At 42.5% G+C, this 17,413-nt stretch overlaps 1 protein-coding gene across 6 annotated transcripts in view; it reads right to left on the reverse strand.

Moving 5' to 3' along the window:
- The window catches only part of WWOX (WW domain containing oxidoreductase), a 973,868-nt gene that overhangs the window by 680,220 nt on the left and 276,235 nt on the right, over nucleotides 1-17,413 (reverse strand). For 5 of the 6 annotated variants that reach the window (XM_019941681.3, XM_019941674.3, XM_073796720.1 and 2 more), the window contains exons 7-8: nucleotides 11,570-11,755; nucleotides 5,885-6,149 (exon numbers count right to left, since the gene is read on the reverse strand). In XM_019941681.3, coding sequence (XP_019797240.1) covers nucleotides 5,885-6,149; nucleotides 11,570-11,755 — 451 coding nt within the window. The remainder of the gene's footprint in view (nucleotides 1-5,884; nucleotides 6,150-11,569; nucleotides 11,756-17,413) is intronic. The other variant, XM_073796721.1, reaches the window with a different exon arrangement.

The following is a 17,413-nucleotide window of genomic DNA, read 5'->3' on the forward strand; positions in this document are numbered from 1 at the left end:
CCAGCCTCCCTTGTACCCAGGATCTGGACGGGTGGCTCAATCCTGGCCAGTGGGAGCTGAGAAGTCTACGAGGGAGGACAGTTTTGAGACAGAATGTTCTCCTCCTTGATAAAGGAGGAAGGCATGCAAAGAGGGGCCTCATCCCTCCCACCCTTACTTCAGAGTTTATCACACAGGATGCAACGGTTGGTGTTGCTGCAGCCATCTTATAATCATGAGGAAAAAGCCAAGACAATCACAGCGGAGCTGCCTAAATATTAGCTAAAGAAGCCCCTGGCTGCCTACGGACTTCTGGATATATGAGAAAAACAAACCTCTGATACGCCAACCACTTTTAACTGGGTGTTGAGTCCCAGTCCAAAACATCTAAACTGATGATAGAAAATGAGCCTGAGAGAGGGTGAATCGTTTCAAAATTATACAACTAAAAGAAAGAGGGGAAACCTGAATTGTGAACACATGCCTAATGATTCTAAATCCTATGCTCTTTTTCATTCCACCATATCCCTTAGACTTCAAATTGGGCAAACACTGCAAACCTTAAAGCTCCGGACAGAATTGAGAGATGATGAATAAAACCAATGCTAATGATAATCCTGGAAAGTAACAAGAATGTTTGAGGCTGCGGGGATGTGGCTTCGGCGAGGGGAAGAAGCCACCGTGGAGGCGGGGGGGCGGGGTTTGCAGAAAAGCCCACGTGTGGCCCAACCACAGAGAGGTCCTAGGAGTCTGGTTTTCTAACATATCTGGCCTGGCAAGGGCAAGGCAGCCAAAGAATTCAACCCTCACTCAGGAGTCTCAAAATATTTAGATCAGTGAAGAATATGCTGAAATTTCCACTTTGAAAATTCTATTTCCTCCTCCCAACGCAGAAAAAGGCCCCCGCTTTTCTACTCCAATGTAACAATAAAGATTCAGACAGGGAGTTTTGTCCTTGATAGTATCCAGAGTGTAGTCAGCTGCAGGTATTTCATGGGGAGGGGTGGGGGGTAGTATGTTTCTAAAATACTAATTTAAAGAACAAATCAACATCTATTATCTCCTTCATTATGTTTTAAATTGTACAACTATAAATCACTCTGCAGCGGGTTATTCAAGGGCAGAATTACCAGGCTTGGCTTTCCCGAAGGTTAGAAGAACGACACCGTGTGCTTTTTCTAGCTATAATTTATAACTTTGCAACAGAACCAGCATCGCAGGCCCATCCATTAGCAGGGTAGCTGCGCATCTGTTAAAACTCAGCACAATGACTGGCTTTGCGCGGCCCCAGGAAACGTAACCCAATCGTTTCAGAAGTTCGACAAACTTGAGCCGTTGTTATTTTTTTTTTTTTAATGTAAAACGATTTGAAAACGCGGTTCCCTAAAACATCTGCTAAGCTCTTGCTACCCTAACACATGATACTCTTTCTACCGTTACCTGCCATCGCAAACATCTGGTTGCACAAAACACGCTAAGAGGCACGTGAGGGGGCTCAGCTTCAAATTTACATACTGATAGCAAAAGGCTGGCGTGGACCTAGGAACTTGAGCTAAGACGTTGTTTACCAGCACTTCAAGCGTATGCGGGGAAGAAAACGGGGAGAGGGTTCATTTCATGAAGGTGCTTTCAAACATTTTAAAAAGGAGACACAACCACAGGACTGGATCAATGTGGCAGCGGCGCTGGTATATTTGACAAAGAAAATGAACTTGGACAAGTAGCTGGCAGAGGGTCTGCCAGCTGATATTTCATTTTCTTGAACAAGTTGGCTAAGTTCCCTATGCGTTTTAACTGCAAAATAAGGGGAGTGATTCTAACGTCAAACTGCTGTAAGCAATAAATGAAGACATATATGCTGATACGTAAAGCACCACAATGCCTGGCCTTACCTGCCAAGCTGCATCTTACTTGGGGGTATGGCAACCATAGCAAATAGACAGACCCACCTTTAAAAATCTCACAGATCACCAGATAATACAATATGCCTGATTTTGTGAAATAAGCCCCAGAGGGTAATACGTATGTATGAATATGTTACATACACTAACATACAATATACATTAGTGCATCAATATGTAAAATGTAATTTTAGAGTATTTAAATAAAAAGCAAGCTAGAGAGATGGGAAAATAAGCAAATGACACACGTAAGATGGATGTCACTTCATAACTAGAAAGCTTCCAGCAAAGTTTAGTTTTTCCTTGAAGATGTTGCACAAGCAGCTAAGGAACCCTGCATCATTTTTAAAACAATACTTGAGACAATCCTATTCCCATTTTTATCTATTACTTTAATTTTATTATAAATTGGAGGGAAGAGGGAAAAACGCTTTTCCCTCCGAAACCCCCATATAGCTGTCCTGACCTCTGTACCACAAGAGGAAGAAGTGTCAGAGACACGGCTCCACCAGTAGGGGTCACTGTGCTGAGAATTAATCCCTAAGTTTCTCATTAGTGATTATTATACTGCAGGCGGGCAAAATGGAAAAATTAATTAATTTCAAAGTGATAATGCATTTACAGCAACAATTAGAAATGTATAACTGTAAAAGGGCAACATTTAAAAGACAGATTACATTTAATAAAGTTGCACAAGAATATCCAATTGTAAAATTACTGATCTGCCACAATATTCCTTAAAGAGGCACTTAAAATAGCCTGACTCCACGAAGGGTGACCTAATTACGGTAACTAAAATCACCGCAGTCACAGCAAGTCACAGCAAATAAAAAAGGGACATTTATATTAGAATACTGCTGTTTAATACCTCAGGGAGCCGGCTACAGTGGAGAAGGCAGGCAGGGCTCCCGGGCACAAGGCTGGCTGTGTTTCTAGTTTCCTTGACCTTGCACGATGGAATGCACACTCCAGCAGCCCTCAGGTCAAAAGGAAAATGCTTTGTCTGAAGTGCAAGGCAGAAAGGGCAAAGATGAAGCACAAACAGAACACTAGCCATTGGGAGACGGGAACCCTGAATCTATGCTCAGGTTCTCCATGAGCATTTAGGATCCAACTCCTACCCGGGGTGGGAATGGGGATGCAACCACATGGCTTAGGTCCAAAAACATGTTTGCATTAAAATGGCAGAAGTGCGCCCTTCATCCACAAAACAACGTCTTGTCGCAATGGAAGCAATGCCAAGCCCTGTATGGAAGGACAGAACATGAGGCTGGATCTGTAGTTCAGTCTGTCCTACCAGTGAAACAGTAGATCCCAGGTCTATACTGGCACAGAGTTCTGTCCCACACACAGAGTTCTACATTTTCGTCAAAGATAAGTGACTGGCCGTGAGTTTGACAAGTCCAGGGCTCCCGTTCCATCTCTTTACGAACCTCAGTCGTACGGAACTCTGGGGTCTAAGAAACCCCACCAAATACCTAAATGTATAAAGATATGACAGACCGTGAATCCATTACTGTCAATCCTCATGCCAACCTTTATCGCCATTTTGGTTACGAGGGAAGAAGCTCAGAAGGGTCAAGTGTCTTGCCCAAGCTCTCCCAACTCCAAGGGTAAGAGCTGGGGCTTGACCATCAGGATCCTAAGCAAGAGAGTCAGTAGGTCCACTGTCCCAGGCAGCAGCCTTCTCACACTTGCCACCACCAGGAAGTCATGTCAAATCCCTTTTCTAACACAGGCTAAGGGTTTACGTCCCCTGCCCTTTTATGGAACATTCCACCACTGCCAATACAACTTAACCAAATCTGGGGGGTCTTTTGGTGACGTCTCCACTTTTCTCCAAACCTTCTCAAGGGTTATCTGCTCATTTTCCCAAACCTCCCTCTCACCCAGGGCCACAGCCAGCAGGTCTTGTTTTATATGTTGCCCACGACTGCTCCCAGTGGGCACTTTCCCGCTGCGAGCACTGGGGACCAGGCTGGGGGGTGGCCGAAGCCTCTGTACACCGGCTGGTGAAGGAGGAGGAAGGAGCCACTGAGGCTGGGCATCGGGCACCACTGAGACCAGATCCCGGTGTGGTGCACATTCAGTGGGGAGCTTCTCCTAACTTCCTGTGCTGCCCAGCTGTATGGTGACACTCCTGTCTCAGTTTCCAACTCCACGTTCTTGTCTTCCCGTTGGCTTGAGTCCCGACTATAGTTACCAGCCAAACAGCAATATTCTGTGATCCCAACGCAGTTGCCTGCCTGACATAATTTGCTGGTGCTTTCAGAAATCCTCGTTACGTCCAAGGAGCAGACAATCCAGCCTGACTCGGCTAAACACGTTTATGTGCTGTGTTCATGTTAACTATTAGACAATGATCCCCTCCCCAAGAAACAACCATTCACTCCACCTTTTACTTTCCCAGAACTAGTCTTCTTCTTCCTTCCCACCTGCCCTCGTGCAGGGTTTTTAAGCCCTGTGGTCCCATCGCAGAGTAAGAGTGGCTACCATTTTCCATCAACAAGCCCTCATCCACTGGAGACCACACCCAATGGGGACATGGTTTCACCACCCGCCATCACAGTCCTTGTAGTCACAGCCCCGCGATGATTGGGCTGTTGGTCTTGAAGGTACAGGGCCAGCAGAAAATAAGAAAGGATGCTGTCCACTCCTCACCCCCTGCATAAACTTGAACAACTCATCCATGGTACTGTCAATGGCACTGACACCAGTCCAGGCCCATATTCTCCCTTATCATCTCTACTGAAGGACCTAACTTAAGACAACGAGCGGAAATCATGGTCAAAGATGTCCTCGTGGAGAACCTACTCTCACGCAATCATGGACAGCCTGCCGATGGGGAAGCTTCAGAATCCTGGGACACACACGCTTTCTCATTTTCCACCGGCCTTGGCCTTGGAGAACTGCTCTCCAGAGACTCTCCCACTTCTTCTTTTCTTTAAGTAGTCACCTCTTGGATTAAGTCTATTTGCTTTGCATAACAACCATCTGGTTGATGAAGATTAAAAAAGCAAGCACTTACTTTCTCCTAGGCAGGTCAAAAGATTTTCCTTGCAGTTTTAAAAGCCATCCACAAACATGAAGCTCAATGAGGGTGGGTGGGAAGGGCTGCAGGAGAAGGCAGCAGACTGTATTCAGAGGCTATGGGATCATTTGCCCAGAACATCAGAGGTCAATGACTTGACTTTTGTTACTCCTAAAAGCCAAGGTGTTTCTGAGGATTACATGGTAGGTTTGCTTAACTGGAACACTGGTGTCCACTAAATAGGAAAACATTTTTTAAAGGTCTGTGTTTTAGAAAAGTACCATAAACCAAATATGTTGTATAAAAATGTGCATTCTTCATTCTAATGACTTCCTCCTCAAACTTCTTTCAGGGAAGAAGTTTCCAGATACAGTTGTTACAGGACCGTCAAAAACAGAAAGAACTTCACACTTACCTTTGCGAACATGTCCAAATCTAACCACAGTCGTGTGATTCACGACTTTGGAGAAGTAAAGAATAAAGTGCACCTGTAGCCCAACAAAAGGATTCTCCAGGAAAGGTTTACACCCATTAAAAGAAGAATTTAGAACAACAGATACAGATTCTCAATGGAAACAAAGGAATCACATCTGCTAATAATTCAAAAGGCATGAATCCATGTCATTCACCTACTAACACAAAACACAGTTTTGAAGGACTGTGCTTACTGAACCAAAAAAAAATCACATCGAAAGCAAACAGATCATCTCCATGAAGACGTTCAGCCACATATTAACACAATACTGAAAGAGCGCATCTTCTCTCTGGCCCTCCAAGACACCTCTAGAGAAACAGGTGCAATCTAAAGCCCACTGAAATGTGTCCAAGAGCCCTAAAGCCTGATGCTGTGATGATCAAAACCAGACTCATCCTCACAAGAGGTGAGAGGCGCAGAAAGCACGTGTGCCTGGGTTTCTCTAGGACCCTTTCCGTAAAGGCGCACTGGAGGTGTCTGCGGCGGCAGTTCACTTACCATGGACTTGGTGAAGGGTCTGGCCAAGGTGAAGAGCAGCGTGTACACCCACCAGCCTCGATGCAGGGAGGAGTACATCATGTTCCCGGGGTGCACCGCGTTCGACGTGACCCCACGCGGGGACAGGCGGCGGTGGAGTTCGCTGGAGAAGAGGATGTTACAGAGTTTGGACCGGTTGTAAGCCAGCATGGCCCAGTAGTCATTTTTCGATGGAGAAAGGCGGCTGAAGTCTAGTTTTCCAGAGGAATCATTAATATCTGTAAATCTTAAACAAACAAACAAACAAAAAGATATGAAACGGCCAGTCTCTGACTTCTTATATAGCGTTGTGTTTTTATTAGAAATCTGAGAAAAACTATGCAGAGATGATTGAAAACTCAATTGGGCAAACATCGAAACAAAGTCTCCTTAAAAATAGACAATGGGGATTTCACAATATAAACCATCGGGGTCCAAAGGCACACTTAATAAAGGCCCAAACTCATAAATGCAGCGGTCTTCACATGCTGAAGTCCCACTCCACCACCCCTGCCTCTAACATATATTTTTCAAAACCTTCAACAGGAAGTTCAAGGATAATTAAATTAAATGGAAAAACATCTTAAATAAAGGGCTGCTGCTTTTGGAAGCAGAGAGATATCGCATTCCTAACCTTTGACAGGGCTTCCCTGGGTTATTTTAGCCAATGCTTGCGTCCTGTATTATTTTCATTTGAGCATCCAAGTAAATATAGATGAGCCTTGCTGCCTCCAAGACTCTTTTGCAGATTAAAAATTAATGATTATAAAGGGGTTATAACCTTGGTGAGGTGCCACCAATAGTCTTCAACGTTTAAAAGATAAACGTAAACAAAGCCAAAAGAAGTTCTGGCAGAGCCGAACGTTTTTAAGTACATCCATGCCATGGACACACACAAATCAAAGCAAGTAGTTGATGTTTTATAATTGGGTCTGACGGAGTCGTTAAACACCAGCTGTTTGTTTCTTTCCTTTCTTTCTTTTTTTTTTTTTATATAACAACAAAGTAGTGACTTCCCTAAAAAGCAAAAAAAAAAAAAAAAAAGATCATAACAGAAGGGATTTTCTAGACGACAGTCTCATCTTCATTAAGGACCCCTTGGAGTCTGCTTCATCAACTCTGGGCGTTTGCCCCGAGTAATAAGGGAGCACAACAAGGGCAATGGAGACAACCACTGTGGAAAAGGAAAGCAAAAGGTAAAGCGAAAATGATGGAATAATCTGGTTGTTCCTTAAAGGAGCAGTTCAGATGGAGCTATGACCAAGAAGAGAATCCCAGGGGCAGACGGAATTCATGTCTTAATGGAAATTAAATACCCCTTCTCCAGGACTCAGTCAGTGACATCCCATTTCCGGTGTTAAATCACCTTGCCGAGCCGAAGTCATCAACAAAGATCATGGCCAGAGACGCTGGCGTGGATAAGGCAGTGAGACTCCGAAAGGAATCACCGCTGCCTGTTTCCAAGTCCCCAGACCACAGGAAGAGCCCAGACTTCCGAGCTGAATCCTCTGAGGCAGTGAAACTTAGCGGGAAATTTGAAAATTTATGGGAGCCTTTTTCTGGTTGTCATAACGACTGCCGGCGGGGGCCGCGGACAGGAGATGTCCTGCCACACACTCGGAGCCTTGCTCAAGGAAGATGGCCCCACTGGACATTCAGGCAGATGAAAGCCTGTGTGTAATTATCTGAGCCTAGAGCCGAGCTGTGCTTTACACAGATGCACAGTTGTAACAGCCGCTGAATTTCCAGGAGCAGCGTGCCACAACCATGTAAATGAGGAATGAGCGCGCTTTGGAATTTTATGGGATTGGGTGGTGGGGAGGTGAGGCTTGACCTGAGGCTGGTGGCATTTGAGGCTGCAATGGCGCACACCTGGGCTCTCTGATAACTTACCTTCCCTGAAGTCCCGCCCAAGCACTGACATGTTGGAACACATGCTCTTTTGCTTCACATTCACTTTTTTCCTTACATTACAGGTAAGCTAGCGCACTGAATTATAACATATGTATGCAGGGAAGTTATATTATCCATATTTCTTAATTTTATTTCAAAACAGTAATAAGGTGTTACAGAAGAGTTGTCACCAAAAAAAATAAGGACTGTTGAGTTGAGGATGCCATGATCTAAGGTATGGCCCAGAAGTTCTACCTGCTCTGAGTAGAAAAGAGCATCCAGGATTTAGACAGCATCTAACAGGTACGGGACGAAGGTAGCATCCTTCACTCACTCTTCTTTCCGCTTTCATCGGCTTTCTTGGCATCCTTTGTTTAGCCCAATCCAGCTCAGGTGTCACTTCTTCCAGGAAGCTCTCCCTAACTAACTCTTCCACTGCTTGCTGTCACAGTGATTTCTAGGGTGGCAGTGAGGGACAGACTGAAAGAAGCCACGCAAGGTAGATGGAAATTAAGTATCCACTTTCTGGGACCTGGTCCATGCTCTTCCTGTTGTTCAAGGACCTGCCACCCTGCAACGTTAGCAACAAAGCAAATCAGGCCACCTCTGTACCTTGTGCCTCTGTCCTTCCATACAGACTGCAAGTCATTTGTTCATTTGCTTCCAACCCTAGACTGTGAGTTCTCGGGAGGTGAGCTCCTTGAATGTTGCCTATGACACACAGTAGGGCCTAAATACGGGATTAGAGAACTGAAGTTCGATCGCGGGTTTGGAATTCCAAACTAAGAGCCAAGTTTCCTTTATTACAAAAAGCTTTGTTTTGAGCTTTGCTCAAAAGGAAAGTTTTCCCATTCTGCTCAGAGGCTTTATGTCCTTCATGAACACCTGCATGCAGCACTTTCTAATGTTTAGAAGGATTTCCCTGCTTTGGCTTTTAAGGACAATGCAGAAGTATCTCATGCCCTGGGGAACACTGGGTAGACTCAACCGCTAAGAGAAGGTATTCATTCCTAGTCCCCAACCTAGAAACAAGGCGAAAACAACAACAAAATCCACCCTGATGAGAAATGAGATGGAACCAGGTTGAAAGCAGGTTTCGAGATGGAGAAACAGCTACTAAACAGGAGGCCCGCCCTGTGCAAACAGCCCTCCCCCATAAGTGGACCCCTGAGTTCCTGACCTGCTGAGCTCCTGAGCGGCACACTCATTTTTAAGGCCTGATTAGCTGGTATTGACAGTCCTCCAGGGAGGAGAGAGGGTGGGCGAGCTTTCCGATTCCTCTGAGCCAGGGCCCGCTTCCTGAAAAATGACCGCGTTCACCTCTCACAGCTCAAGAGGCAGCAAAACAAATCTACAAAAGCTGCCTACCCTGTTTTCAAGTTGAAAAATTGACAAAGCTAAACAATAACGTCTTAATAGAGTTATCCTCCTACCAGGACACTCGAATGTTAGCATTTGCTCTCTGGACGTTAACATCTGCTGTTTGAGAGGACCTCTATCTTGTATTTCTCTATATACTGCTCCTTTATTTTTTTCTTTTAAACTGAGGATTTTTAAATAACCCAACTAAAATAATTAGGCTGGATTCTATGTAGACAAAAGCTAGTATGTTCAAAGAATAGGACTGAATTTGCATCAGAGGCTGCGTGTGTGTGTGTGTGTGTGTGTGTGTGTGTGTGTGCCAACTTGGCACTCAACACAGCTGCAGCCATTTACAGCCCTTCAGCCAGCACTGCCATTTACAGCCCTTCAGCCAGCACTCCACTCTTTTCATTCCATTGTAATTGTTATCTGAAAAATTTTTTCACAGCAAGGAAGTTCTCATTTTCATATGATGGATTTCAATTCACTTGCTCCGGTTCCAGATAAGTAACTAAAATACAGGGAAGACTCGGGGAGGCTAATAAATATTTTGCCTTGGGGCAGTCTGCTATAATATTTTCTGCAAACATCGGACTTCATTTTTCCCCTAACAGGGGGTCCTGACTCCAACGAAGAGATTCCGCCAAGGTTTATGGAGGTAATTAGATATCAACCCTTCCGTTTTACGACATGGTTTAGGGCTCTGGGTCCTTGAGCAGCAAGTGAGTGCTCTCCCAGGACTGCCCGCCCAGTATTCACACGGGCTCTGGGGTGCAACACAAGTGTAATAAACAAACCAGCTTGGGAGAATTAACATTTTGTACAAACACCCTTTAATGCGGGCAAGAGGTCATCGGGAAGTAGAAAACTAGTGCCCGTCGCCAGACAGGAGCGGGCCTGATAACACACACTTCAGGAAGACCTGGTCTGGAAACTACAATGGATCGAATTCAAGAGACCAGGGCCCTGCCTTCCGATCCATCTTTTAAATGAAATCAAGATTCAGATCTCCAAGGTAAGTGCGAATTACACTGCAGTTAAGGAGAGAACAAAGACGTCCCATGAAATACTTATTTGAGATCCAGATTTACAAAGGGAAGGAAGCAGCTGACAATTCCACAGAATCTCCCATTAAATACCAGCTCATTTAAACGTATCCCGTGGTGCCCTCCACATCTGGCAAACGACTGGGGCTGGCAGATTTATTTCCGGAGCTCTCTCCCCATCGCCCCCGCAGTAGCCTCCCTCACGCCTGAACAAGGCCACTCCACTTTCAGGAACCCGGTGTGATTTGCAAAGATAAGGATGTCCCGATTTTGTTACCACCTAATTACGAGATGTTTCATGTCTTTTAACGCAGGGGAGGATTATTACCAGCATTTTCCTTTCATTTCGGCCGTCATAAATTTCAAATGGTAAAAGTAAATCTATCTGCAGTGTGTCATTTCAACCATAAGCCCCTGTGTTTGGGAGTGATAAAGGGTTCAGACTAACCCTTGGCTGGTCTCTCTCTTCCAAGTCCCAGGGGTTACATTTTATGGAAGCATGATTTAAAAAAATAAGCTTCATTCTGGGTCACTAAAACATTTCAGGACTTAAGACGAAGAAGAGGGAGAAAAAAAACAGGCCCTTGCACATTATTTTTCTCCAGCTACTTTGGTAGGAGTGAAAGCTCCCAACCACACCAGGAAAATCTCCCTAACATGTATTAAATCTAGCCTCACCCGGCAAGTCCTTTATCTTCTCAGGGTACTTCTCTTTAGACAAAGTTGTTTATCCAGCTCTAGAAACAAAACATGCTGAAAATACGAGGAAATTTTCAACTGTCGTCTTCGTCGATTGAATATTCTCCTAATGGTAACAGAAAAGCAGCGCCATCTGATGTTTTAATTGAAATTTTGACCAAAAGAGTCGTGGCCAGATTTCTAATATGTTCTAACTACAGTACTTCCCTTTCTACAATTACACAGCTAGCGTCTGCATTGAATTCCCTAATTTCTCATTATAAAACAACTGGATTTCATCTTGCAGTTTTTAATTGCATTGTTTCTCCTGCTAGAATAACTGCACATTCTTCTTCGTGAGATGGTGAAGTTGGTGAATGACAAATCAATACAGGTCAGGAATTCAGATTTAATCAATTATTATTCCATCTCAAAGCAAAATCAATGAGGGACCTGAAGTATAGTTATAAAAACTATCTACCTTGCTGTCGACACTACCCCCAAATAATCACCCACCATCACGGGCACACACACAAAAAAAGACCTCGATAAATTCAGTAAGCCAGGTTGAGTACACACTTTCTGGAGCAGGACTAATGAAAATTATTTGCAAAAAGAGAGGCTGGGGGGACCATCAGCTGGTGTGAGGAAGCTGGTCACGTGAACAGAACGTCCAATTCTAACCCACCTATGGGACTCCGAGGAAACCACGACGACCCGGGCAGGGGCTGAGCGGCACAAGACGTCCTGGAGGAGCTGGACGAGGTAGAAGTGGCCCAGATGGTTCACCTGGAAGGTGGTCTCCAGGCCATCTTTCGTGAGGCTCCAGGGGAGAGCGAACACGGCTGCATTGCACACAAGCACGTGAAGTGACCTGAAAGAAAACATCCCACGTTGTACAGACAGAAATGCTCTAAAACCAAGGAGGATCCATGCTCCCCCCGGAATAACCAATTCTTCACTATCTTCAGGACTACAGACAGCTGGAAATGGGATGCCCTAGAAGGTCGCATCTGAGACCATTCTGCTCAGGAAGGGCTTGGATTCTAAGTGAGCAATTGTGCTGAGTTGCTGGGGACGAGGGGGTTCCTGGGATGCGGGACTTTCAGTGCCAAAACCGGGACCATACTGGGCAAACTGGGATGAGTTGGTCACCCAGGTTGGAACACAGGTTCTACCGCCTAGTTGAATCTGTGCTTCCTTAGCTCATTCAGTTCTCAGCTTCGTTATCTATAAAATCGAAACAGCCCTTAAAGTAAGACATAAGGAATAAAGGAGAAAGTGTGCTGTGAAAAAGCCAACACCAGAACCAGCACTTACTAGGTATTAAGTAAAACATATCAAGGTGGAAATGCTCTGTCTAAAGAGATAGGCACAAACTGTTTGGATACATTCCTTTTGGAAGTCAAGTTAAATCTACATTTTAGAAGTCAGCTTGGGGAGAGTTAAGTGGAGGTCTGTTATATCTTCTCTTTGTTTGCACATATTTAATTTCATAGTAAAAAATTTAAAAATAAAAGCCTTTCATGTGAATCAAAATCCTAAATCCTAATCAAGAAATTGTATTTGGAAGAAATCATCCTAAGGTACTAACGAGAACTGTATAAAGAAATATATTCAAGGCTATCCACAGTGTTTGTAATTGCAACATAACAGCAACACATTAGAAGTAAATTAAATGTACAACTGGGGAATCATTAAATGAATTGGAATATATGCATATGATAGAATACTATGCAGCCATGAAAATAACAAATCTATTGACTCTGTAAAGCATTCATGTTTAAAAACAATATATAATATTGTATGATCACACACACACACACACACACACACATACACACACAATGCTAATGAAACATAGACAAAAATGTTAACAGTCATTGTCTCTAGGGGTGGATGGAACCCAAAGTGTCTTAAATTGTTTTCTTTCTGAGTTTATTCGTATTTATTTTTTCCATAATTAACATGTGCTGTCTTTATAATAAGAAAAAAATGCCATAAATAAATGCTTTGTAGGAAGAAAAAAAAGCGTTTCGGGGATTTAGTTAACACATGAAACGAGAGAAAAAGACACAGGGTACAGTTTTACAGGACCACTGCTTTAAGAGATAAAAGTTCAGTGTTTTGTCCCAGATTCAAGCAAATCACCAAATCCTCTGAGTTTCTGATTCTTGCTTGTAAAATAAGGGGCTGGAAACCGATGGTGTTCAGATTCCACACCAATGGCATGGAATATGTGATAGAGGAAACGAAATATTTCCTATCTTTCATTTTAAAAAACTTAGTGTTCTTTTCATAGAGACTTCTCATAGACCTATTACTATTGCAACAATCTGATTTTGTTCCATCCTTATGGAAAACTGTAGGTGAAGAATCTTGAGTTTTTAGAAAACAAATACTGGTGTGCAATAAAGAAAAGCCTATCTAAAAACTAAAATAATCTGTTATCTAAATAAAGTTTAAAAAAGGCAAAAATTTGCAATCCTATAAAGAATCCATAGTTTCACTATGTAAACAGTGTTTACAAATCAACAAGAAAAACATATTCTGAGTCTAACAGAAATACTGACAATGATATTTTTTAAATTCATAAAACTTGATTATAAAATAACCAGCACAAGAGGTAATGTGTTCAACTCCACCAGTAGCAAAAGTTAAAATGAGATATTTTCTGCCTATTAAATTAGCAAGTTATTTATATTATCATATGTTTATTACCTTGTATAAAGCTGGTAAGACTATATATTCCTACCCCATGGATAGTAAGTTGGAAACATTTATCATGAGAATTAGAAATATCCACATTATTTCAGCTGGTAATCCTGTTTCCAAGTAGTGGGTTACACAGGGGGCGGTGCAAAGGGCAGCAGCTCATACCTCTAGGGAGGAATAGTTTATCACTGATAATGTTCAGAACTGCCACTGCATGATGACTGGTTTTTTTTTTAATAAATTGGTTTTTTTTTAAATAAATTCATTTATTTATTTATTTTTGGCTGCATTGGGTCATCGTTGCTGCACGCTGGCTCTCTCCAGTTGCGGCAAGTGGGGACCACCCCTCACTGCGATGCACACGCGGGGCACGGGCCCTAGGTGCGCAGGCCTCAGTAGCTGTGGCACGCGGGCTCAGTAGCTGTGGCTCGCAGCCTCCAGAGCACAGGCTCAGCACTTGTGGCGCACGGGCCCAGCTGCTCCGCGGCATATGGGATCCTCCCGGAGCAGGGCTCGAACCCGTGCCTCCTGCACTGGCAGGCGGATTTTCAACCACTGTGCCAGCAGGGAAGTCCTTATTATTGGTTTTGAATTTTCTACAAACAATGCTCCCCCATTTTGCCCGTGCCTGGGGCAGACTATCCCTACAGCCACCTGCTACCCCCTTGATATGCCACTGCTTCTGTGGGGGATTAAATGGTGAACCCAAAAAATAGGTCCACTAGGAACCTGTGAATGGGACCTTATTTGTTAAAAGCGTCTTTACAAATGTAATTAAGTTCAGGACCTTGAGAGGAGATCACGCTGGATTAAGGTAGAACTAAATCCAATTGACAAGTGTCCTTACAAAAGAAGAGAAGGGCAGAAGACACACAGAGAAGGCACTGTGAAGGCAGAGGCAGAGGCAGGGCCTGGAGAGGTGCATCTACAAACCAAGGGCTGTCAGAGTGCCCGCCTGCACCAGAAGCTAGTGAAGGGCGCCGAATGGACCCCTCCTCAGAAGGCACCAACCCTGCAGACGCCTTGATTTCAGACTTCTGGCTTCCAGAACTGTGACAGGCTGAATTTCTGTTGTTGTAAGCCACCAAATATGTGGTAATTTGTTACAGCAGCCCTAGCAAATTGATACAGTTTCCAAGATTCATTCCCACAGAGATCCTCAAAATTTACATAAAAGCTTATGCATAAGAATGAGTAATAATGATATATAAATGAGGTAGAATTATAAAATTGTATATGAACTAGAAGCAACTTAAAATCCAACAGAAGATAAGATAAATCAGCAAGGATTAAGTCAGAGGTTCCCCAATTTCTCAAATCAATTGAAAAAGGAGGAAATTAAGTGTTATGTGTGCGATTCATATCCCTTCCCAGCCACCACCCACCCCCCCGCCATGAAAAAGACTTTTATACGTACAGTCAGCAAGACAGGAAATACAGAAAAATGTTAGCTCTGGATGTGCAGGATATCACTAGGTTGCTTAGTTCTTTTTTTTTTTTTTTTTTTACTGTTTTTGTTATTTTCCAAATTTTCTATGTAAGCATGGATTTCTTAAAAAATTACTCAGATGGAATTCACAAAGCATACAATTTACGCTTTTGAAAGTGTGCACTTCGCTGGTTTTTAATACGTTCACAATTATACAAGCATCATCACATTTTAATTTTACAACATTTTCATATCCCCCAAAACAAGCCCTGTATCCATTAATAGTCACTAACCACTCCCATCCGCCAGACACCATTAATCTGCTTTCTATTTTCTAGATCTGCCTATTCTGGATATGTCATATAAATGGAATCACACAACATGTGGTCTTCTCGTGAACAACTTTTCTCACTACACTTAACGTTTCCAAGGTTCATCCATGTTGCAGCACGTATCAGTACTTTGTTGCTTTCTGTGGCCAAAAGCTATTCCACTGCATGGATACGTCACATTTCATTTAACCATTTGCCAGCTGATGGACATTTCGTCTTTTTCCCACTTTTCGGCTATTAGAAATATTGCTGCTATGAATAGTCACTTACAAGTTATTATGGAGACATATGTTTTGATTTCTCTTGAGTATACAAGGAGAAGTGGAATTGCTGGGTCATATGGTTAATTCTATGCTTAACGTTTTGAGGGACTGCCAGACGGTTTTCCAAAGTGTGGCTGTACCATTTTACATTTCTACCAGCAACGTATTATGATCCCAATTTCTCCACATTCTTGCCAGTATTTGTCATTAAATCTGTCTTGGGTTGGTTGTTTGTCTGTTTAATTGTATCCACCTTAGTGAGTATGAAGTGGCGCCTCATTGTGATTTTGATGTGCATTTCCCTAATGACTAATGATGTTGAGCATTAGTATTTATTGGCAATTTATGTATTTATTGGCAATTTGTATCTTTTCTTTGGAGAAACATCTACTGTCTGTTCAGATGCTGAGCCAATTTTTAAGTGAGGTAATTATCTTTTTATTATTGAATTATAAAAGTTCTTTATATATTTTGGATACAAGTCTGTTGTCAGATATACAATTTGCACCATCTCCCTCATTCTATAGATTGTCTTTTCACTTTCCTGATGGTAACATTTGCAACACAAAAGTGTTAAATTGTGATGAACTATAATTTATATATTTTTTTTCCTTTGTCACTTGTGCTTGGATCTAAGAAAGCACTATCTAACCCAACATCGCAAACATATATTCCTATCTTGCTTCTAAGTGGTTTATAGTTTTAGCTCTTACATTTAGGTCTAGGATCTATCTTGAGCTAATTCCTATGTATGGCGAACACAAGACATCTAAGTTCATTCTTTGGCATGTGGACATCCAATTGTTTTAGCATCGTTTGTTGAAAAGACTGTTCTTTCCCCCAGTGAACTCTCTTGGCATTCTTGCTGAAAATCAACTGACCACCTGTAAGAGTTTATTTTTGGACTGTCGATTCTATTCTATTATCTACATGACTATGCTTATGCTATGACCACACAGTCTTCATTACTGAAGCTTTATAGTCAATTTTGAAATCGGGAAATGGGAGCCCTCAACTTTGTTCTCTTTGCGTCTATTGACATGATCCTTTTTTCCACTGATATGGTATATTACACTGATTAACATTCAAATGTTAAGCCAACCTTGAATTCTTTATATAAATTTCACTTAGCCACGGTATAAATTTCAATCCTTTTTATATATTGTTGCATTTGGTTTGCTAGAATAGTTTACAAGATATTTGCATCTCTCTTCATAAGTGATACTGGTCTGAAGACTTCTTTTCTTGTGACGTCTTTATCTGGTTTTGGAATCACGGGAATACTGGCCTCAGAGAGTGAGTGGAGAAGTATTCCCTCTTCTATTTTTTGGAAGAGTTTGCAAAGGATTGATACTAATTCTTCTTTAAATGCTTGGTAGAAAGCATGAATTAATCTTTTAACTAGAAAAAAAGAAACCACTGTTTCTTCTAAAACAGTATTTGTGCAAATCTCATTATCACTGGGCAATGGGAGTCTCATAGGGAAACTGTCTCATTCTTTCTGTTGTCTGATCTATTTCCAAATCATCACCTATCTAAAACCTAAAATGGTGACGTAGTTGGGGTCAGCTGAGTATATGACTTACATATGGGCACCTTCCAGGTTGCATCTCAGATATTTGGTCCACCTTTTCAGAGTTGTTGATACTTCTTTTTTTTGAGTGTTAAATATGAGTTAAGCACTTATTAAGAGCTCTGTGTACATAAGAACTCTAGGTGACATGTTTTTTATCTCCATTTTATGTTCAGGAGAAAAAGCAATTAGAAGCAAACGTCCTATGGTCAGAGTAAGT

This window comes from Tursiops truncatus, chromosome 19 (genome assembly GCF_011762595.2).
Source record: "Tursiops truncatus isolate mTurTru1 chromosome 19, mTurTru1.mat.Y, whole genome shotgun sequence".
In the NCBI taxonomy this organism is placed as follows: Eukaryota; Metazoa; Chordata; class Mammalia; order Artiodactyla; family Delphinidae; genus Tursiops; species Tursiops truncatus.